Here is a 24,329-nt window from a genome sequence, read left to right on the forward strand (position 1 = left end):
ACACGGCGTTCATTTTTACCCCGAAAAACTGAGATACTAATTCATCTGACCACAGTACATGTTTCCACTGTGTTTCCACTCCATGCCAGTTATCTCTGTGTCCAGAGAAGTCTATGACTTTTCTCAACACCGTAGACATAGGACTTCCTTTTGGCTCAGTGCAGTTTTTACTGCCATTTGTGGATGTAACTACGTATTATGGTACTTGACAAAGGTTTGCCAAAGTAGTCCTGAGCCTATGTGGTGATATCACTTGAGGATCAATGATGATTCTTGATGCAGTGCCCCCTGAGGGATCAGAGATCATAATAGTTTAGGTTAGGTTTGCGATCTTGTCCTTTACACACTAAAATTCCTCCATATTCCTTGAATCTTTTAATTATGTTTTGCACTGTTGTAGGTGAAATATCCAAATGTCTTCCAATCTTTCTTTGGGAAACATTGTTTTTAAACAATAAATTGCATAATAATAATCTCAATAATTTTCCCACAAATTTGTTGGGAAACTGGCGATCGCCCGTCTTTGCTCCTAAAGGACTAGATCATTCTTAGATGCTGCAATTGTACCAAATCATAATTACAATCACTTGTTGACATCACAAGTTTGAAATTATATCATTATTTAACCAATTTTACTGATTACTAGCCCTAAACTTTTTCTATCCCAACTTTTTTGGAATGTGTTGCAGGTCTGAATGACAAGAAATTATCTATATTTACAAATTAAATGAAGTTGACCAGACAAAACACAAAACATTTGTGTTCATATTGTGAAATACAAATCAAAAGTAAATTTGGAAATCATTCCTTTCTTTTGTGTTTGTGTTTTGCTTGCTGTCTTAACTTTTTGTCATTTAAGGTTGTAGTAACTTGTTTTCGTAGTAACTTCATATGAGCAACACTATGCAGAGAGGAAGAGATTGCATGCTTTCAGACAAAGAAATGTGTGATAATATTATGATGACAATAATTTGATATAAAGATTCAACGATTGATTTTCAATCATTTTCTTTTTGTGTAACAGTTTACTTGAAAAGCTTGTGCATGAGACTCCTTTATAATCATGACATTACTTACAAGTTATGTTAAAGAATTAGATTATCTGCATGCTTAAAATGACTTTCATAATTATTGCTCAGTTATTAATTTATTAAGCAGAGATAAAATGTTTTGCGATGTTTTGCAATGTCCTTGTTTAGACCAATATATCATAACTTGTCTTTTATTATGACAACTTGAACATCATAACTTGTCTTTTATCATGACAACTTGACCTTAGCTACGCACGCACGCAGACATGCACACATGCAAACACACAAACAATCTGCTTTCTACCACCTACAACCCAAATCTCCATCTAACAACACTCACTGAAGGAAATTCACTAGCCTGCATTTCCCACAACCTGTTCTCTTGACCCTTTCCCTCACGCATATTGCAGGACATTTCCTCGGCGGTAGTGCCAGCCCTAACACAGATAATTATCACTTCACTTCACACTAGCACATTCCCAAGCACTTTTAAGCAGGGCTGGGTAACCCCGCTGCTCAATAAACTATCACTCAACAGTGGAAAGTGTTGTTTTCAGCCAAATTTCTGAACTTTTAACATGCAATAACCTGCTAGATTCAAACCAATCAGGCATCAATTGGGAAATTTCACTTTCTTACAAAGCAAGACTGCATTACTTCATTAGCCAAACCTGCCAACACTCCCATTTTTCCCAGGAGTCTCCCGTATTTCAGATCCATCTCCCACCACCATCCCGTTTTGTTATTTCTTTCAGAATACTCCTGTAATTTCACTCGCCTCCCCCTTCCCCAGCTTTTTTGTACAGTCTCTAACACCCCGAGCTGCCAACTTTGGTATAGTATCTGATCACAGCGGCCACCTGAAAACCGATCCTTAGTACAGTAAACGCTCCATAACACCCTCTCACCCAGATTTTTAGAGACAAATGTTGGCAAGTTATACCAACATTATACCAACATTTGTGGTCCGGTGAGACATGACATTTTGTTCCACTGTATGTACCAAGCAGATTGAAAATGAAGCCCAACTTGACTTGGAAATTTATTTCAAAGGTACTCTCATATACTGTATTGTTAAGTTGCTTATGATTAAAAGCTTTTTCCCTCCAGGAAGATTTATATAGACTGCTCAGATATGTGGCATACTTCTAGTCAGTTGCTTATATTTTTTGGTGGTAGCAAATGTGCTGCAGCCACAAAACTATGTCACATTTAATCAAAGACGCTATTGGCCTATCCCTGCAGTGCTCCTTCAAATAAAAGCTTTTGATGTGATGATGCAGTTGCCCTTCTATCGTGTCAGTGATACGACATGTAAGGTCAGCTGTCAAAACAATTTAAGTAATTTTGTATGCTTTTGACATTTTAAACTGGAGGCATTCCCCTTAGCATTACCATATTATGCAGCAGCTTGTTTCCTACTTAGGAAACCACGGTTATGTGTGTAACTGAGACATTTACACATTTAATAGTTGCATGGAAAAGAATTAGGAGTTTTTGTTTTATACTTTTTAAATTTTGTTTAAAAATGCTCTGGTGTTGTGCAGCTTAGCTTTATGTGAATAGCTTAGGAGCAATGTCTCAATGTTCACAACCGGGCTGTCTATTTTCTTTTTGGTCTCTAAACAGATGTAGCACATGGTTAAACGTAGGCCGCAAAGATAAATGAGATAAATGAGTACACTCCTCAGATATATATATATTTATTTATTTATTTATTTATTATTATGATTTTTTTATATTTTCTATGAGATGCTTTACAATAATATATTTGTGCATATACTGTACATAGATTAGTCACTACCAAAGCCAAAACTTATATTCCAAAGATGAATTGAGAAAATTGCATGTTGGAGAAAATTAAATACATTTATAAATAAAACTTGTTTGAGTTTAAATGTATTAGCTTATCATTCCTAGAGATGTTAGGTAACCAAACTCTTATTTTAATGGACATAACTTTATTAAAACTTTTTTTCATTTCAATGCACCAATATAGGTAATATATTAATATAGGTATATTTTAACCTGGTTCAAATGTTTAATCTTTCTTTTTTTTTTTCCTAATCTCCATTAGGGTCCACCTGGCCTAAAAGGTGATAAGGTAAGAACCCTTTAATCACTTCTAACAAGTACACATCAACTACAACACAAAGTAAAATACTATCTCATTAGTTATGTGAAAATATATTCCCTAAAGATACATGAAATGCATTTTAACACTTCACAAAGCATTCTCAATTAAATTAATGCCAAATATGATAAATGACATTGCATTAGTCTCAATTTGTTGTGAGCAGCCTCTATGCATCAGGTAATATTAAAACCAGACATGATTGGGAAGCTCCAAACATATATAATAGATAAATTATCACTGTCATTGCAGCCAATAATTCACAAATGTTCTAATGTTCCCCACACTTTCTTTAATAAAATAAATGAGCAGTGTATTAATGTACAGCATTTAAAGGTCTTTGTATTTTTTTATGTAGAGAGCTATGTATGAATCTTTAGATACTTGCTTTACAGGCAAGTATACAGCTTTATAGTAAAGCAGGCTTGTATCTTGTGATGCAAAGAAAAAAAATGTAAAATTTTAAAACCGGATCCACAAGTTTAGATGTTCAGGCCTCTGTAAACCCCAGTTAATGTTATCTATCATTTGATGTAAAGATGACCACAAATCAAATGTCAACTACACCCTGAAGATATTTCAGCAGTCATTTGTCTCACCTAACAGTTTAAAGTGAAGACAAGTCCTCAAGCTATCAGTGCCTCCACACCCTGTGGAGATTTAGAAAGAGTGAGGTCTTTTCCAGTGTTTAATAAGAAAAATTGCAATTTCTAAAAAATATGATCTCTTTATATGTAAAGCAGTATTTACTGCCAGAATGTATTCTGTATTTGTAATATTTAAAAAATTGTTCCCTGGTTAACCAAAGCATAACATTTTTATTCTTATGAAAGCTCATGTTATTTTTCCTTGTTAATGTTCACCTTTACCCACCTTGGTACTTTTTAGAGAAAGATTTTACAGATATTTCAAATATATTTGCATGCATATCTTCATTTGTTTGTTCCATGAAGGCTTTTAATGTTATTACAACATCATTAAGATACATTACTTCAGTGTTGTGTCATACATCCTAGTGAGGCAGTTTAACAAGAATCCACACATAAATGTCTAAAACAAATAGAAAGAATATCAAGTAGACATTGAGAACATTGGTTCTCTGTCAAGTGAACTTTATGGCGTGTTTTCCTTGCCTTTTCGTTTGTTTTTGAATCTTATCTTGTTTGTTTTGTTTATGTTGCTTGCTGTCTTCCTGTTCAGGCCATTCACCTGTTATCTGACCACGAGTTGGGATTCCCTGTGTAACCCCTCTAACCCTTATCCCCCCAACCCCCCACCCCCACCCTCAATTGTTTTTTTCTTTTTAAAATATTTACCAAATGATGTTTAACAGAGCAAGGAAATTTTCACAGTATGTCTGATAATATTTTTTTTCTTCTGGAGAAAGTCTTATTTGTTTTATTTCAGCTAGAATAAAAGCAGTTTTTAATTTTAAAACACAATTTTAGGGACAAAATTATCAGCCCCATTTAAGCTATTTTTGTTTTCGATAATCTACAGAACAAACCATCATTATACAATAACTTGCCTAATTACCCTAACCTGCCTAGTTAACCTAATTAACCTAGTTAAACCTTTAAATGTCACTTTAAGCTGTATAGAAGTGTCTTGAAAATATCTAGTAAATAGTTGGACTGTGAAGAATGTGAAAAATACAGTGATTTCAGTAAAGAATGAAATTCACAGTGCAGTAATAACTCAGTTATGAGTTATTAAAACTACTATGTTTAGAAATGTGTTAAAGTCTTCTCTCCGTTAAACAGAAATTGGGGAAAAAAATTATAATAATTCTAATAATTCTGGTGTGAACTGTATATTGTAAACAGCAAAGGGCCTAAAACTGATCCATGAGGCACCCTATACTTCACTAGCCTGACTAGTTAAAGCTGTCCATTTATATTTACAAACCAGAAAAGGTCAGTTTAGTATGACTTTAGTTTGAATATCATGATCAAAAATGTCGAATACAGAACTGGGGTCAAGTAAAACTAGTAACAAGATGCAACCTCTGTCTGCAGCTAAGAGTAAATGTTGACTGAAACACTTCAAAAACATTGTTTATATGTAGAAAGGTGCATAATTGGGCAGCAGTGGTGGAATGATGTTTTGCTGAAATCAGAAACTGGTTCTGATTTGAGCAAGTTTTCTAATTTCAGCAAAACGTCACTGATCCAACCCATTTCCTAAAGCATTCTGAAATGCTTTATACACTATACAAGGAGATTAAAGAGAGAAAGATAACATTTTTCTGAATATCTTGAAGCTATTAATGCTTTAAAAGAGTTAAGCATAAGTCTGTTTCTCTGATTAACATTAAAAATATCACTAAAGAGTGATGCAGCTACACCCCCACCACAAGTCTGATGTTATATCCTGAAGGTGTGGCTTCATGTAAACTGCATTTAAAGACCAAACATTAAAAAAATTATATTTTTACAAACATTAGTCAATAATACAGCATGTATTAGTAGCTGTAGTCATAAACTGCTTAACAGTGGTATACAAATGATTAATTAATGCAAGTGCTAAAGTTGCTAATACTTAAGAAATTATTCATAATGCGCAGTTATTTTACATTATTACCATATTTCCTGCTCTGTTTTTTTTTTCTTATTTAGAGAATGATTATAGTGATTCAGCTTGTGTTTGGATGCATGGCAACTATTGCATCCAAAAACTATATTTCAATACCTCTAAATGAGTTTTGACTAGTCACAATTGTAATTAGAGATATCTCTAACTGAGTTTTTACTAGTCATAATACATTTGGAGATGTCTTTAATTCGTCATATTTAGAGATATTTACAAATATATTTGAAGATATCTCTAATTAATTACTAATAGTCGAATTACAGTTGTAGATATCTTGAATTGGATTTTTGACGAGTCAAAACTCAGTTAGAGATATCTGCAAATATTTTTTAATGGAAGTCAATAGAGGAATATGACTAGTTATAATATATTTGCAGATATCTCCAATCTGATTAGAAAAAAACTTCACTAGCCTGACTAGTTAAAGCTGTCCATTTATATTTACAAACCAGAAAAGGTCAGTTTAGTATGACTTTAGTTTGAATATCATGATCAAAAATGTCGAATACAGAACTGGGGTCAAGTAAAACTAGTAACAAGATGCAACCTCTGTCTGCAGCTAAGAGTAAATGTTGACTGAAACACTTCAAAAACATTGTTTATATGTAGAAAGGTGCATAATTGGGCAGCAGTGGTGGAATGATGTTTTGCTGAAATCAGAAACTGGTTCTGATTTGAGCAAGTTTTCTAATTTCAGCAAAACGTCACTGATCCAACCCATTTCCTAAAGCATTCTGAAATGCTTTATACACTATACAAGGAGATTAAAGAGAGAAAGATAACATTTTTCTGAATATCTTGAAGCTATTAATGCTTTAAAAGAGTTAAGCATAAGTCTGTTTCTCTGATTAACATTAAAAATATCACTAAAGAGTGATGCAGCTACACCCCCACCACAAGTCTGATGTTATATCCTGAAGGTGTGGCTTCATGTAAACTGCATTTAAAGACCAAACATTAAAAAAATTATATTTTTACAAACATTAGTCAATAATACAGCATGTATTAGTAGCTGTAGTCATAAACTGCTTAACAGTGGTATACAAATGATTAATTAATGCAAGTGCTAAAGTTGCTAATACTTAAGAAATTATTCATAATGCGCAGTTATTTTACATTATTACCATATTTCCTGCTCTGTTTTTTTTTTCTTATTTAGAGAATGATTATAGTGATTCAGCTTGTGTTTGGATGCATGGCAACTATTGCATCCAAAAACTATATTTCAATACCTCTAAATGAGTTTTGACTAGTCACAATTGTAATTAGAGATATCTCTAACTGAGTTTTTACTAGTCATAATACATTTGGAGATGTCTTTAATTCGTCATATTTAGAGATATTTACAAATATATTTGAAGATATCTCTAATTAATTACTAATAGTCGAATTACAGTTGTAGATATCTTGAATTGGATTTTTGACGAGTCAAAACTCAGTTAGAGATATCTGCAAATATTTTTTAATGGAAGTCAATAGAGGAATATGACTAGTTATAATATATTTGCAGATATCTCCAATCTGATTTTGTACTAGTACAATTGTAATTGCAGATATCTCTAATTGTCATTCTGACTAGTCAAATTATAATTATGACTAATTATAATTAGAGATATCTCTAATGGATAGTCAGAACAAGGTTTAAATGCTAAAACGGCTTGCCATACGCTCTCACCCAGGAGCACAGTGGAGATTTCTCTAGTTATATCGTTTCAGTCGTTTGATATGCCGTCAAATATTTCGCCAAACAGTCCTTAGGGATGCGGGGACACGCAGTCAGATATTAGATATTTCGCCGAACAGATCCGCCACTTTTGGTGATCATAAACGATCATAAAGCTCTCGTGCTGCAGGAATGAGGAGGTCTGCTGAAGGCATGCAGCTGTCTTGCAGTGAGGAGTTAGCGTCTTTAATAAACTACGGCAGTTTGCGGTCACTGAACAGTAAGAATATTTAATAAATCCATATGAAACAGCCCCTTAAAAGTCACGTCTCGCTTTCGGTTTCGGGCTTTGGCGCGTTTTGCACTCACACACAAGCGTACCACGCCAAAGCCCAAGTGATCCGCGCTCAGGCACACCTCTTCCAACCGGGCCAGGGCCGGCCAAGTGAACCGTGCTTGAGCCCGATTCAGCGCACTCACACTTCTCAAACGATCCGGGAAACGGGCCTGGGCACTGTACGGATGACATAGTGTGAGTATGCCCTTACTTTCAGAGCGTGACAGCTCACAGCACCGTCAATCACTGAGGCAGAAAAACATGACAGTCTGCTAAGTGTTTTATGGGCCGATCAGATCATAAGAAGATGATCAGCCCGGCCCAAAAAGTACGGCAAAACAGCGGGAAACTGCCCGGCGTCTGCCCTGGCCACATTAATTATTTCAAATGAATCGCATGCGTTAACGCATTAATTTTGACAGCGCTAATATGTATATATATATATATATATATATATATATATATATATATATATATATATATATATATATATATATATATATATATAACATATATATGTTTTGTTCTTTTTTTCTTCTTCTATGTTGTTTCGCTGACTTAAGTTGCCCATTTTTTTATTAAAATTATTGATGAGGATGTCAAATTAAGATTCAAACATCTGGTGTCTTTTAAATGTTTGGCTCTTTATTAATGTATACATTTCTTGATTTTGGGCCATAACAGTTGTGACTATATTGATAACAGGAGTATAAAAACTAAGGAGACCTTTTCCATAAGGGACACTGAGTACAACTGTACCCCATGCGTAGTAGACTGAGAGTTGGTGAAGAGAAATGAGAAGCTCAGAGCTGACTACACTCTTGACTGAAACACTTACTATTGTATTTTGTACTTCAATAGTTAAGTATTTTTGCCTTTCACTTTTGTTTAGTATTTTACAGTATAAGGATTTTAAAAAGAAAGTTAACTGATTACATATACCTATAGAGTTTTAAGGCTTTGAGCAAGAACATACCACAAAGGAGCCTTCTGACTAAATTGCAAGTAATTTGAAATGTGTATAATGTGCATCATTTGTGTTTAGCATTTTTAAAAAGTTAATTAATGAAGCCACTTTGAACTGAAATGTTATGCAGGGCTGGTGAGTAACATAATGCTTAACAGTGTTACATATTAAAAAAACAAACAAACAAACAAAAAAATAGTAACACTATTTTGTTATAATTACATTTTAAATTGTGGTAATCAAATTACAAGTTACATCCAAAAAAGTATTTTAGATTACTAGTGATTACTTTAAATTGCAATATGATTTGTTCATTTGATAATTATGTTAACATTGAAGACAACTCTTTCTCTGTTTTTTTTTTCTTTTTTTTTCTTCTTTTTTAAAGCACAAACCATTTAAATGATTATATGGGAATACAAAGTTTAAAAAATTGAAATAAGGGAGAGGTAATCCGGGAATTTTTTGATAATCCGTTTTCCATTTTTATATCAAAAACCAAAAAAAGAAATTTTGGTATGGTTTTGTTTATGTATTTATTTATTGTATCTTATTTATTATATTATTATTTATTATATTTATTATTTTATATTAGTTATATATAATCACAGTAGGAAAATGGATCAACAAACTTTAAATCCATGAGACACATGTGGGTGGTTCTGAAACACCCCATTCTTCTGATTGGTCTAGTCACAAAAAATTCAGCTATTAAAGTAATATCAACAGTAATCAATTTATTTCTGAAGACACCTACAAAAAATGTTCATGCATCACACCACCACTTTGGCTCCTCTCCTGTAGCTTCGTTTGCACTCTACAGAAATCTTTGGTTGACATCATGGACACTGTGTCCATATATTTTTACAATATTTGAGTAAAACCAATGTTTCAATTCCACTAAACTGTAAAGACATGGGCTGCTCTGACCATCAATTTTAACTCAATGAATCTTTTGTAATGATCACTTTGCTGTCAAATTTGACTCTGTAATTCTTTAGTGCTGGATTGTTCTCCAAAGAGTATAATTATAAGTGAAGTAATCAATATATTGGTTATTTAATCAAACAATGCTTATTAAACATTTATTGTGTGTGTGTGTGTGTGTGTGTGTGTGTGTGTGTGTGTGTGTGTGTGTGTGTGTGTGTGTGTGTGTGTGTGTGTGTGTGTGTGTGTGTGTGTGTGTGTGTGTAGATATATATATAAACTTGTTTTCGGTTTCTTTTCATTACATGTTTTGTTTGCAATAATTTTGAAGCTTGGAATGCAGCATGTAACAGACATTGTGCCAAGGTGGGTTTTAATAGGTTTTAATGCAGAGGACTTTCTCTCACAAGGTACATTGCTCATTCGTGTAACAAGAGAAATTGTACAAAGTCTATGAAACACCTCTTTATAAGATTCCAGAAACACAGCATATTAAGGAAGTTTGATGGTATGTCACCTCCACTTTTCTTTTTCCATCCAAGAAGCTGCTTAGTCTGATACACTTTATGTCTGAGATCCTCTAAATCTGTCTCGTATAACTGAGCAAAGACAAACAGAGGCTTTTCATTCAAAACCTTTGGGTTGAGAGACTGAGTTATCTCATTTTTGCAGTTCAGCTGTGAGACTGTCAAGCAGCTGATAAAATAAAACTCTTTCTCAGCTCTCACCATCACTTTGATCAGTACTCCACTTTCCTACAATGCTCATGATTTATGAGTCATGAAGTCTTAAACTTGTTTTAGTCTGTCTTTTACACTCTGTTGGGACATTTAATTTGTATTGCTCCACAATCTCTCCAATCTCTTTCTAAAGTTTTGTAAAAAATATAATAAAAAAAACTCACTTCTGTAGTTCTGTAATGCGTCTGCACTTACTGTACCAATGTTGGTTGACATACTCCAATCAACTTGATTGGAGCATGTCAAAAAGATATTAACAAAAGATAAAATACATAAAAAAATAAATAAATAAAAGATAACCAATAGCCCATGGAAATGTACAACGCTCTGAGAAAGAATCTCTTGCATCCACTATTTTCAAGTGCTATTTTTTTGCAACACTTTTAAAACTACAGGAAGTCTGTCCCTCAGTTTTTTGCATGCTAAATACAGTACAGTATCTGCATGCCCAGCTTACATCTGCAAGTGTTTATAATTCCTTGGGCTGCTGAACTGCAAGTTTCTTGAGATGAACGTACCAGCCTGATTAATAGTTATAATGCTTCTGCACGGGATTAAAACAGTTAACTGCCTCAGGTGCTGATTTTACTGCAACAAGACTTCAACAAGAATGCATCTTACATCATTACTGTTCACATACAATGCCCAAAACTTTGGGCTGTGGGCCAAAAATACCAAACTGACAGTGATGCAGTAACATTTTATAATTAACCTATTAGGGTAAAAAAAAAAAAAAAAAAAACAATTTTGAACACAAATGTGTTCAATGCTGAAAACACTAGTCGAACTGCTACTGCCTTTGCCTTGATTTGCTCACTGATGTTTTATCAGCTAATTGCCAGTATTTACATTTTAAAAGACTATTTCATTTTACAATATTTTATTGAAACATTTAATTTCAGTTGGCATTTTTTGTAGCTCAGCAATAAATCAAACCAATACAAGGTTTTGTTAAATTCGAAATGACAATTACTGCCAAAAGCATTAGTCCCAACCTCCTTTCCATCATTGTCCCTCTCTTTTCAGATGGCACAGTAGGCTAAATCAAAGGTTACCATGGGCCAACTTTGGTCCACAGGCCCTACTTTGGGCATCTCTGTAGAGACACCAGAATGTTTACCACTCATGACAGATGCACCATCATAGCCTTGCCCAAGATTATTTCTGTTGTCCAGGTCATGTTTCTTGAGGCAATCTATTATCATTTTTGTGAGGCCTGCAGCTTTCAGCTGACAAAAAATTGTTAAAAAAAACCTGTTGTGGATGACCCTGTTGTAATAGTACCTCACAACTAAACAGATCTGCTCTTTTATCTTTTAGTCTTTGGTTTCATCTACAATTAAACTAAAGACTTATTAAGATTATTTCACCTTGCACCATCTCAGTTAAGCCCTCAAGAACATAATTCTGGATTTGGTGGTGTGTGTATGGAGAATTTTCACTTGCATTTATACTTATGAGTTGTGTTTTGCTATTTTCTCTAAGATTGTTAAGTAATTACCCTCATTTTAATTTTCATCAGACTCTCGATGACCTCTGCTATATTTTGAGAGGAGGTCAACAGCAGCACATTAGCAGTTATTTTAATTTACAGTTTTCCACTGCTTTCTTTTTTCGATCATTATTAATGAAAACCAACCTGGATAAGTTGCTGTTGATGTCCCTTTTATACTGGTCATTTTGTAACAGCAGATCTGGTGCTTGATGCAGCTGGAAGGGGTTTCTATTAGCTCTGGTTCACTGTCTTGCTCAGAATCAGAGGTCTCTGTGTCATCCCTTTAATCCATCTGTTTACAACACAATCCGTTAGTTCCCATAGAATAGTAAAAACACATTTGTTTTTTGTCAATTGTGGGACATTCAACAGGTTTCCATAGTTTTTATTCTTTGCAAACTTTTTTTCGTTTTTGCTGTACCCCAGCTCACATAGAGATCGTAAAAAAAAGAGGAAAAAAGAAAAAGAAAAATTGTAAAATTTATTTATTATTTATGTGCTCATAAGTCTCCCTAGGTTTTATGTAAAACTTGTCAAAGCCATACTATTATGCAAATTTGTATCCTGGTTTGTCACAAATACACGCACACACTTACACACACACACACAAGCCATATTTTATTAGCATGATGATGAAATTCTAAGCCTGCAGAAATATGTTCATCATCTGACGCCATTCAAAAGCAAACAAATATAAATTTAAGTAAAATTAAAATAAACACACACAGACACACACACACACACGCACACATGCACGCATGCAAGCACACATGCACACACACTCACACAAAAATCTAACTACAATTGTTAAAAAATATATTTTAACAAAATAGCTTATTTAATATTTTCAACTGAAGTGTTGAAAAGGTTTATAAAGGATTGAGTGAGACATCTTTAATCTCCATTACAAATTTGCTTCTGAGTTTTAATGTGGCTGAAAAATAGGCTAGATAATAATTAGACCCTACAAAAGTAACTGACAGATGTAGTTAAAGTTGTATTTTGAAGCTTTAATGTATACATAGATAACATAGAGAACACATAGGCGGAATTAATATCAACCTCTGCATAAATAGATTAGATTTATAAAGTGTATTGGTGTAATTACAAGAAAAATCACAGTAACAGCTGAGTGATTTAACACGATGCATAAACATTCATTGAAAACTAAGGCACAATCCCTATTCTACCTGTTAGCCCTCAACAATTCCCAATCCTTTTTAGCTTGAAGGTGTAGGGCTAAGGGGAAGGGCTAGATATCCCTTGAAATAGATTTTCCAGAACCACACTAGAAACCAATTAGTACAAAAATTTCCCAGAATACACAAGCTACAACAGCAACATGGCTGCACACGCAAGTCAGGTGATATAATGAATTTTTACAACAAACAGGCATATGTTTTGATACATTCCTAACGGCATTTGTGTTTTACAATCATAATAAAAAAAATAAATGCTAAATTTTGCTCTCTATAATCCATAATAATAACTCTTGTTTAGAAGTCCCAAAACATACTTTTACCTTTGTCACTCGATGGCACTCAAATTCCCTTTCAGAAAAGTCCGTGGCTGGGAATGAGCTTTTTACAGTGTCTGGTATAATGTTAATGTTGTTTTCTTGTGTTTACATAGATAAACATGGCCACAGGTTAAATAGACAGTACAGTTCTGAGCTTATTGTCACATTATATTGTTAAATAAATATATTGTTAGATAAATACCAAAAAATGTATAAAAAATTATAAATAACACAACTGGAATAACTACAGAAGTCACTGTCGTCAATCTGAAGTAAGAGATTGCAACAACATATGATGACGTGAGCAGGTGTTGTAGTGCTGACTCATTTCTTAGGGGTAAAATTGAAGCTCTTCCCTTTCACACTCTGTTTCAATGGTCAAGCGGTAGGGGCAAAAAAAAAAGGGAAATTGGGATTCGGCCTTATACTTAGCAGTCTAATTGAGTTTGTGTCTCAATGCAAACATATGCTGCAAATTTCACAATATAAATGATTAACTAAAATATGGTAATTTACAGAACATTTAAACAGACCCCATTACTTTTTCGGGGAGGCACTCTATAAATTTATAATCCATATATCCTGCATTTTGTGATCTGACAAACTGTGAACAAATGGCCAGACGCAAAGCACACCATTTTAAATTACTGTGTAATTCTGCCTCTGTTTGTGTATAATATAGCTAAAATGATTTTTTTTTTTCATTACATCCTCCTCTTTATTTATAGGGAGATCAAGGCGACCAGGGACCACGGGTATGTAGTCTTTTGCATGAAATATGCATGGCCTGTTCTGATGTGTATGTCTCTCTTATGTATTTGTGGGCTGCATGATGAGATGTATCTGTTTCTGCAGTTTTGCTTCCACAGCAGGCCCTTAATGGGCAAATTTAAGTTTTGTGTGTTGTTTGTGCATTGATGTTTGTTGGCAATGTGTGTAAAGCAGTGGTTTTCAAACTGGGGGCCACAGAACTGGGAGCCCAGATGGTGCTAGGGGGTAACAGGGGTATTTAACTGGCAATCAATAATTAATTTTGTGGCCTGCATCATTCTGAAGATAAATGCATTTACAATTGTAATTTGCGTTTAAAAGTACTGCAAATATTAAGCTTTATGTTATCATCATATGAATGCAGTTGATACTTCCACATGCTGCAAGAGAAGTGCAGTGACGTATCAATGTATGCACAGGGAATTTTAAGTTTGCTACAGCCACAGGATCAGAAATGTCTAGGTGTTAATCCTGCCTTGACAACCAACTATGCAAATATTCATTCACTCTTCACAATTCTAAAATGAAATATAAATTTCTTTAAAACTGAGCAACCATGTAGCGTTCCCCATCAAGTATATTCTCATGATAGATAGATAGATAGATAGATAGATAGATAGATAGATAGATAGATGGATGGATGGATGGATGGATGGATGGATGGATGGATGGATGGATGGATGGATGGATGGATGGATGGATGGATGGATGGATGGATGGATGGATGGATGGATGGATGGATGGATGGATGGGTGGATGGATGGATGGATTGATTCATTCAACTTTCTTATCATTACACATGTACAAGTACAAGGCAACAAAATGCAGTTTAGGTCTAACCAGGAGTGCACAGGTTGCTTTTAATAATCAGAAGTATGCAGATAGATATGCAGATAGATATGAACAAAATTACAGATGTATACAGTGTATGTACAGTGGGTATGATCAATTCAAAATTCATTAGTGCAATGTAGTGTGATGAATATGTGCAATTTTCATTCATTCATTCATTTTCTTTCTTCGCCTTATTCCCTTTATTAATCTGGGGTCGCCACAGTGGAATGAACCACCAACTTATCCAGTATATGTTTTACGCAGCGGATGGCCTTCCAGCTGCAATTCATCTCTGGGAAACATCCATACACACTCATTCACGCTCATACACTACGAACATTTTTGCTTACCCAATTCACCTATAGCGCATGTCTTTGGACTCTGAGGAACACCCAGAGGAAACCCACGCGAACGCGGGGAGAACATGCAAACTCCACACAGAAATGCCAACTGACCCAGCTAAGGGCTCGTACCAGTGACCTTCTTGCTGTGAGGTGACAGCACTACCTACTGCTCCACCTCGTCACCATGTGCAATTTTATTTGTACAAATTTTAAATAATAAATAATGCAGTGTTTATAATAATGAAGTGTAAGTTATGAGGAGAGTGGTGCGAGTATGAGAGGGTGGAACAAAAGAGTCAGTGGGAGTCAGAGTTCAAAAGGAAGACAACTCTGGGGAAGAAGCTGTTGCTCAGTCTGCTGGTTTTTGTCCGGGGAACCTGAAGGGCCTGCCGGAAGGAAGGACAAAAAATAGTCTTTGTGAGGAGTTCTTAAGAATACTGTGTCCTTGGCACAGACAGTGTTTCTTCTGGATGCAGTGCCTTATGCTCAGCAACAGAGCAGCTTCCATACCAGACTGTGAAACAGTTGGTCAGGATGCTTTCTATTGCGCAGCTATAGAAGTTCACTGGAATGGTTGAAGAGAGCTATTTCTTCTTAAGTTGCCTCAAGAAAAAGAGACGCTAGTGAGTCTTCTTGAACGGATTGGAAGTGTTGGTGGTCCAGGACTTTTGAGATGTGGGTTCCCATAAACTTGTAGGGTTAGACATGCTTAACGGCCATCCCATCACTGTAATGTCATCTGCAAATTTGATGTTGGTGTTGATCCATTAACAATGCCACAAGTCACAGTGACAATGACAATAAAGGAGAGCTGAACGAAAGTGGAAGAAAAACAGGATTCATGTGTTATTTTAAAGACTCCCTCAGTAATTATCAAAATGAAGTTAATAGAGCAAAATAAAAAAGATATTATCATGCAAACTGCTCTAGACCAAAGGCTCTTTTAACATTATTTAAGGTTTTTTTTTTGCTGGGATGTCCTGGGATGTCCTCTTCATATAAATATATATATTTATTTATTTTTTTTTTTTAGAAAGATTAGAGATTTTTTTTTACTTGAGATAACTCCTCCTTCTCTTAACCTAACTTTCCCTTACACTGCCAGTATCTTTTTAAAGCAAGCATAAAGTCGAGCATCTTAAGCCCTGGTTCACCTTTGTGTGTTTTTCCACCTTTTTTGTTTAACCAATTTTTTGCTGATGTTGCCCACATACCCCTTGACCATATTAAATCACAGCCTAGAATCTCGTATTTTACCAGAAAGTTTAAAACATGCAATGGTGCACCCAGTGAAAAAAAAAAAAAAAAAAATGCACTTGTCAATTAACTTCAGGCCCATCTCAAACCTCTTGATAGAGATTTTTTTAGCCAAATATGTTTTATTTGAAACATTTCAGTCATTTTTTCGTAAAAGTAACTCTACTGAGACTGTGCTCTTGAAAATTGTTAATGATATGCCCATTTGCCCATTTGGAACAGTATTTTTGGAGGTTTAAGAGGTGTTATTTTAGAATAGTTTAGGTCTTGTCTTATGAACAAAATTTTTCGTCAAGGTTAGTGAACGTTTCTCAAAGATGTTTCAGTGATCTGTGAAGTTCCCAATTGCTCTATTTTGGCCACACTGTTTTTTTTTTTTTTTTCATTTTTTTCATTTATATGCATACATCACACTCAGGTTTACTTGCCAGTCGAACAAAACTCTAGGGGTATTGGATCCCTCTTAGCCTGTTTGAAAGCGGTAAAGGTCTAGCTGAATTATTAATTTTTATTATAACTTTTTTTATGATGTAAGATGGGTGAGATGTCAGAATGTGTCAAACCATGGGTTAAAAACCTTGGGATTTGTTTTTGATGATGGCCTAAAGTTTGACCGTCAAATAAACTAAAGACTACTTTCTAAAGAAAAGCTTTTTCTTTATTAAAATGATCTTGAAGACGTTTATCTCATCTAGACTTGACTGCTGCAATTCATTTTACTTTGGGATTAGTCAGTTATCTCTTTCAAGGCTACAAATTGCCCAAAATGCAGAGGCCCATCTTCTGACAGGAACTAAAAAAGAAAAAGCATATTACTTCAGTCTTTACATTGCTTGAATGTTCTTTTTAGAGTTGAGTTTAAAATGTATTTTTTTTTAAACCTCTAAATGGTACAACAGTTTACCTCTGTGAGCTACTGATACTATATCAGCCTACCAGATCCCTTTCGGTCTTCCAAACAGGATCTGGTGTCCATCCCCAAATCAAAATTAATTGTAAGAATTGGAAGGGTACTAGTGTAATGCTTTTCACCTGACAGCACTCAATCACATGGGAATATGGAGAACTATGTTTCTTGTTTATTTCCCCTCTCACCGATAATTATCTCTGCTGGGGTTTTTGCAGGTTTTTTGAAAAATTAATGATTACCAATTGATTGATATCAAGTAGTTGTTTGATGAATTAACAAAACTATAATTTTGGTGAAAGCCACATTTAAAATATTCATTAAACATCTGGGTTTAGACACTTCAATTTAGGTTTAAGTCAGTCCATAGTACTGAAACTGCCCTCAGTTCTTAATGATTATTTAAGGCTACTGGGTCTGGTGACTGTCATTTTAGTTATGCTAGACTTATTCACTGCCTTTGACTCTGTGGATCATGCAATTTGTGTGGGTCCAGGAAGGACTATTTTGAGTTGGTTTAAATTTTTCCTAACTAATAATATATTTTCAATTAAGATATGTAACTTCACATCGCCATTAGCCAGTTAAACTGTGTTGTGGTGTCCCTCAAGGAACCTTTTTAGCAGTCTTTCTTCTCTCTATATCTTCCACCACTGGAATCCAGTTTTAGGAAACATGACATATATTTTCACTGCTACTATAATAATAATGACATGCAAGTCTATCTGCCTTTATCCACAAAAAAATGTGGTGCTTCTACTTGTTTACTAGAATGTCTAGATTGTCAAATTATAGCTCTCTAAAAACCTTCTCTTTTTGAACTCAGAAATCAGAAGTTGTTTTTTGGCACATCTTAAATCTATACAGTTTTTAGCTAATAATTCCCTGTGTCCCCAGCCCGATCTCACGAGAAAACGTAAGTATTTTACGTTTTGCCAGTTTAGTGGCTAATTCGTACGAATTCGTATGAATTTAGTCGTACGAAATGGTATGATTTTAAAAAGCAGGCGTGGCATCTAACCCCACCTCTAACCCCAACCGTCATTGGGGGATGAGCAAATCGTACTAAATTGTACGAATTAGATCGTACGAATTGATATGAATTAGCCACTAAATGAAAAAAGTTACGAATTGTCGTGAGATTGTGTTGGTGTCCCCATTCCCACTGTCTGAGAACACCTAAAACATCTGTAAAAAGAGATCATTTATATGTGGCATTTCTGTTTTTGTGTGAATAAAGCTTTTAAAAGCTAACCTATAAAAACCTGAAGACGTTTTTTTAAAATTCACTACCAACAGAAAGTCTTTAAACCTTGGAGATTGCCTGGCTTTAAAAATACAGGCTCAAATCAGTTGAATAAGATGCTCAGAGAAATGTAACGGAAACTTTTGCAATTAAATACAGCTGAAGGTTTACTAGCAGAACAAAAGTAATAACATGCTGCAACTAAAAGACATATGAGTATATTAGACTAAGAGCCATTGAAAGACTTTAATCATTTCCAGCTCAGTTGCCTGACAGCTTGATAAATCCACACCTCTTTAAGGATGATTATGAAGAATGTGTTTTGCTAGATTTGGCAGATTATGAAATAAATCACTTGCATATCTCCAATATGCCTACATGTGTTCTAAGTTTCAGTGATTGCTTTTCAGTTGGGCAAAACATAGCTATCCAATGCAGCATAAATGCCTTTTCTTCACATGATCTTTTCCTCTCTCTCTCTCTCTCTTTTACTTGGTGCAATTTCTTTGTACAAAATTAATCATTGTATTAAACAGATTGTGTAAGTCAAATACATTAGCACAATAAAAATCAAATTGCAAAGTTTGTATAATAATATGATCAATGGTACATGAATTATTTCTCATCATCGGTATAATTTGTTTTAGTAGCATTTCACACGTTCACAGTATCATATGATTAGAAAGAAAACTATGCGTGTTTGGCATGCTGTCTGAGGCTAGGGCACTGACCTCAGAATTTTGGCCCACATCTGAAGTTTAAACTATAATAAAGTTAGGTTCAAATTGATTATACACTCAAAAATGACTTTTGTTTAAACGACTTATTTACAATAAACTGAATCAACACAGTAGTTAAGGCTTTTTGGGGACAAATTAAAAGTTTCATGTTCAATCAACCTCATTAATTAGTTTGTCTCAGTCCCTTTACTCATTAGGGGTTGCCACAGTGGAATGAACTGCCAACTTATATCTTATCCAGCATATGTTTTACTCAGCGGATGCCCTTCCAGCTGCAACCCAGTATTGAGAAACATCTATACCAACTTATACACACACACTACGGCCAATTTAGTTTATTGAATTTACCTATAGCGCATGTCTTTGTACTGTGGGAAAAACCCACTGGGAGAACATGCAAACTCCACACAGAAATGCCAACTGACCCAGCCAGGAATCAAACCAGCGACCTTCTTGCTGTCAGGTGACAGTGCTAACTACTGAGTCATTGTGCTGCCACACACATATAGGTTAGGTTACTTTATTTATATCCAAAGGTAGATTTGGTTTGCAGTCAAGAGCCCTCATCTCATAACAGTTCCACACAAAGGAACTCACATAGTAACAACAACAAATTTAATATATACTGTTAGGTCCATAAATATTTGGACATCAGCACAATTCTAACATTTTTGGCTCTATACACCAACACAATGGAATTGAAATTAAATGAAAAAGATGTGCTTTAACTCCAGACTGCCAGCTTTAATGTGAGGGTATTTATATCAAATCAGGTGAACGCTGTAGGAATTACAACAGTTTGCAAATGTGCCTTCCACTTGTTAAGGGTCCAAAAGTAATTGAACAAAATAATAATCATAAACCAAACTTTCACTTTTTAATACTTTGTTGCAAATTCTTTGCAGTCAGTTACAGCCTGAAGTCTGGAATGCAGAGACATCACCAGATGCTGAGTTTCATTTCTGGTGGTGCTCTGCCAGGTCTCTACAGCAACTGTCTTCAGTTCTTGCTTGTTCTTTTCTCCTCATTTTTGTCAGCTAGTTCAGCAAGTGAAATGCATGCTCAATAAGATTCAGGTCAGGTGAATGACTTGGCTAATTCATAACATTCCACTTTTTTCCCTTCAAAAACTCTATGGTTGCTTTTGCAGTTTGCTTTGGGTCATTCTCCATCTGCTCTGTAAAGCACCGTCAAATAAGTTCTAAAGCATTTGGCTTAATATGAGCAGAAAATATTGCCTGAAACACTTCAGAATTCATCCTCCTGCTTTTGTCAGCAGTCACATCATCAATAAATACAATACAAGAGAACCATTTTCACTGACAGCCGTACATGCTCACGCCACAAGCCATGTCACTGCGACCACCATGCTTCACTGCTTAAGATCTTGAGCAGTTTCTTTCCTTCTCCATATATACTCTTCTCTTTTCATCACTCTGGAGCAAGTTGATCTTGGTCTCATCTTTCCATAGGATGTTGTTCCAGCACTGAGAAGGCTTTTTTAGAACTCTAATCTGGCCTTCCTGTTTTTGAGGCTCATTAATGGTTTACATCTTGTAGTGAACTCTCTCTATTCACTCTGGTGTAGTCTTCTAAGGTTCATCGTTGACTTTGACACAAACCTACCTCATAAAGAGTATTCTTGATCTGGCCAACTGTTGTGAAGGGTGTCACCAGGGAAATAATAATTTAGCCATTCACCACAGTTGTTTCTGTGGCCTTCTGGGTCTTTTTGGTGTTGCCGAGCTCACTGGTGCGCTCGCTCTTTTTAAGAATGTTACAAACAATTATTTTGGCCATGAATACTTTTTTTTACTATTGTTTTACTATTTCTCTGATATGTTTGTTTATTATTTTTTTTAGCCTAATGATTGCTTGCTTGACTGACAGTGACAGTTCTTTGGATTTCATTTTGAGAGTTGACAGTAACAGATTTCAAATGCAAATAGCACACTTGAACTCTAGGCTATTTATCTGCTGATAGTATTCAGGATAAAGAGGGAAAAACACTCACCTGGTCATGAAACAGCTTAGAAGCCAATTGTCCAATTACTTTTGGACCCTTAACAAGTGGGAGGCACATATGCAAACTAAAAAGCTGACAGTTTGCAGTTAAAGCACATCTTGTTCATTTAATTTCAAATGCATTGTGTTGGTTTATCGAGCCAAAAATGTTAGAATTGTGTCGATGTCCAAATGTTTATGGACTGTATATGTATGTATACACAGTAATTCATTAGTATGGTGTAGGGCCTTCTTTAGTGACCAATACAGCATGTTTTTCTGTATATATATTTTAATTTATCTTGGGAATGACATATACAAGTCCTGCACACTGGCAAGAGGGATCTTGAGCCATTCTTCTTGCAGTATAATGACCTGGCCAGTGATGCTGGTGGTGGAAAAAAAATTCTGACTCGCTCCTCCTAAATACCTCCTCCTCCCAAATATCAATAATCAATAATATATATTTTTTTATATCTATTATTTTTTTGTTATACTGTAAGTCAAAAGTGACTAGAAGGTAGCTTTTTGAGAGGATTTTTGTTTCCCTTCTGGTGGGCTTTGTTTCAGATTATGAAGTTATTATGAAGTGCACTCTGTCTCTTTTGTCTCTTAGGCCGTACTCACACTAGGTACAGTTGCCTCGAACCGGGCCAAAGCACGCTTGTCCACCTTCCCGTCTCCCCCGACAGCCCGCGCTCACACCCCAAACGGGCTTCGGCACGCTTACGTCATCGCTGCTGGGCTGTTCAGTGAGAAGCGCTCTCTCACTCAGCAGCACTGTGGAGATTTCCGAGTTATATCATTTCAGTCGTTTGATATGCCGTCAAATATTTCGCCAAACAGTCCTTAGGGATGCGAGACACGCAGTCAGATATTTCGCCGAACAGATCCGCCACTTTTGGCGCTCATAAACAATCATAAAGCTCTCGTGCTGCAGGAATGAGGAGGTCTGCTGAAGGCGCGCAGCTGTCGTGAAGTGAGGAGTTTGCTTCTTTAATAAACGACGGCAGTTTGCGTTCACTGAACAGTAAGAATGATTAATAAATCCATATGAAACAGTCCCTAAAAAGTCACGTCTCGCTTTCAGTTTCAGGCTTTGTCGCGTTTTGCACTCACACACAAGCGTACCGCGCCAAAGCCCAAGTGAACCGCGCTCAGGCACACCTCTTCCAACCGGGCCAGGTCCGGCCAAGTGAACCAAGCTTGAGCCAGATTCAGCGCATTCACACTTCTCAAACGATCCGGGAAACGGGCCTGGGCATGATACGGATGGCATAGTGTGAGTAGGCCCTTAATCTTTAAACTGTAGCATTGCACAGATAACAAAGGCCCAATCCCCATTCGATTTGACCCCTACAACTCCCCCTTGGCCACTGAAACACTGAAACACACCCCTAAGTAATGTGGCACTACTACTACACATGTACACCTCATTATGTCATGACTAGCATGTTTTGAGAACCACACTGGAAGCTTTGGACGTCTAGTGCTCTTCACAAGATGTTTTGCCATTAGAAGAAATGGTCGTACCCAACTGAGCCTGGTTTCTCTTGAGGAGTTTTAATTCTTCACTTTCACCAAATGGTGAAGTTTTTTCCTTGCCACTGTTGCCACTGGCTTGCATGGTTCGGGAACTGTGGACCTGCGCATCAATGGGTTTGCTCTTCAGCGTTTGGACTCTCTCTGATTATTAAACCACACTGAACTAAACTAAACTGAACTTCAACACTAAACACTGAACTGACACTATTTCAATTTAGTATCATCTTCTATGTGAAGATGCTTTGACAATCTACATTGCAAAAGCATTATAGAAATAAATATGAATTGAATTGAATAGTGGGATTAATAGTGAGTTGCACAAGCATTCGATTTCTGCAAATGCAATACATTCAGCTGCATCCTTCATGCACTATACAGCCACTCTCTGCATTTTCAGTTAATGCTTTCATTCAGAGGCAGCATTTATTATACAGACAATTAAGTGAATGCAAAATTTTTATTGCCTTGCAACAAGCTGTTTTTATAATGTTCTCAACAAATAAACAAATGAAAAACCTGCTCTTGCTGTGTGGTTAATGATGGTGGTCATGTTAGCGTCATTGTAGAATTCATGTCAGATTCACAAACAGTACAATCAGGGAGCAGTAAATGGAGCACATGTTAGCAATTTAACTGGATCACTGCATGGACAGCATCATGCAAATGAAGTATGAAGGCAACAGCAGGTTTTGTGCCAACCAGTCATGGAGAAAATCACTACAATCTTGGTCAAGTTAAAACTGTGGTGCAAGACAAGTAAATCAGTTAACTTGATTCCTAGTGTGTAACAATATATGTGATGTGGGTAAAAAACGTTCTGGTTATCATAAATGAAGGTGCATCTTTATTGTTTATTCATCTTTAATCTAGGGCAGGCTTTCCACAAATGGTTATTACCTGTCTGCAAAAAACCCACAGCTTAATGGCAAACTTTTGATATATGCTTATTGCACTCTGGATATATGCAGCATCAATGTACATACCCTACAGGTCCTTTTGTGCAGAGCAACAGTAGTGTCTGTGGCTGAAAGTTGGGTTTTCTTTTTCATCTGTGTCTGTCACCAAGCTGACCCACCAGGCCTATTTAAACATCATGGGAAAAAAAGAGCAAAGTGGCATTGGTCTTGTCTTTAGTCTACCTCATAACATAAAAACAACACATAATATTGGGCATCTTATAAAGGGTATAGGTTGTCCTGAGAAGCAGATATATGTGATGGTATAAAGGGTATAGGTTGTCCTGAGAAGCAGATATATGTGATGGTATAATACATCA

At 35.7% G+C, this 24,329-nt stretch overlaps 1 protein-coding gene across 25 annotated transcripts in view; it reads left to right on the plus strand.

Annotated features, from left to right (window-relative positions):
- Positions 1 to 24,329, plus strand: part of col25a1 (collagen type XXV alpha 1 chain) — a 325,150-nt gene that overhangs the window by 133,032 nt on the left and 167,789 nt on the right. For all 25 annotated transcript variants that reach the window (XR_015496369.1, XR_015496370.1, XM_087262002.1 and 22 more), the window contains 2 exons: positions 3,109 to 3,135; positions 14,134 to 14,160. Coding sequence is in view for 23 of the 25 variants with exons in the window: in XM_087262002.1 (XP_087118128.1) it covers positions 3,109 to 3,135; positions 14,134 to 14,160 (54 nt within the window). In the remaining 2 variants the exon portion in view is untranslated. The remainder of the gene's footprint in view (positions 1 to 3,108; positions 3,136 to 14,133; positions 14,161 to 24,329) is intronic.

This window comes from Danio rerio, chromosome 7 (genome assembly GCF_052040795.2).
Source record: "Danio rerio strain M-AB ecotype USA chromosome 7, GRCz13ab, whole genome shotgun sequence".
Taxonomy (NCBI): Eukaryota; Metazoa; Chordata; class Actinopteri; order Cypriniformes; family Danionidae; genus Danio; species Danio rerio.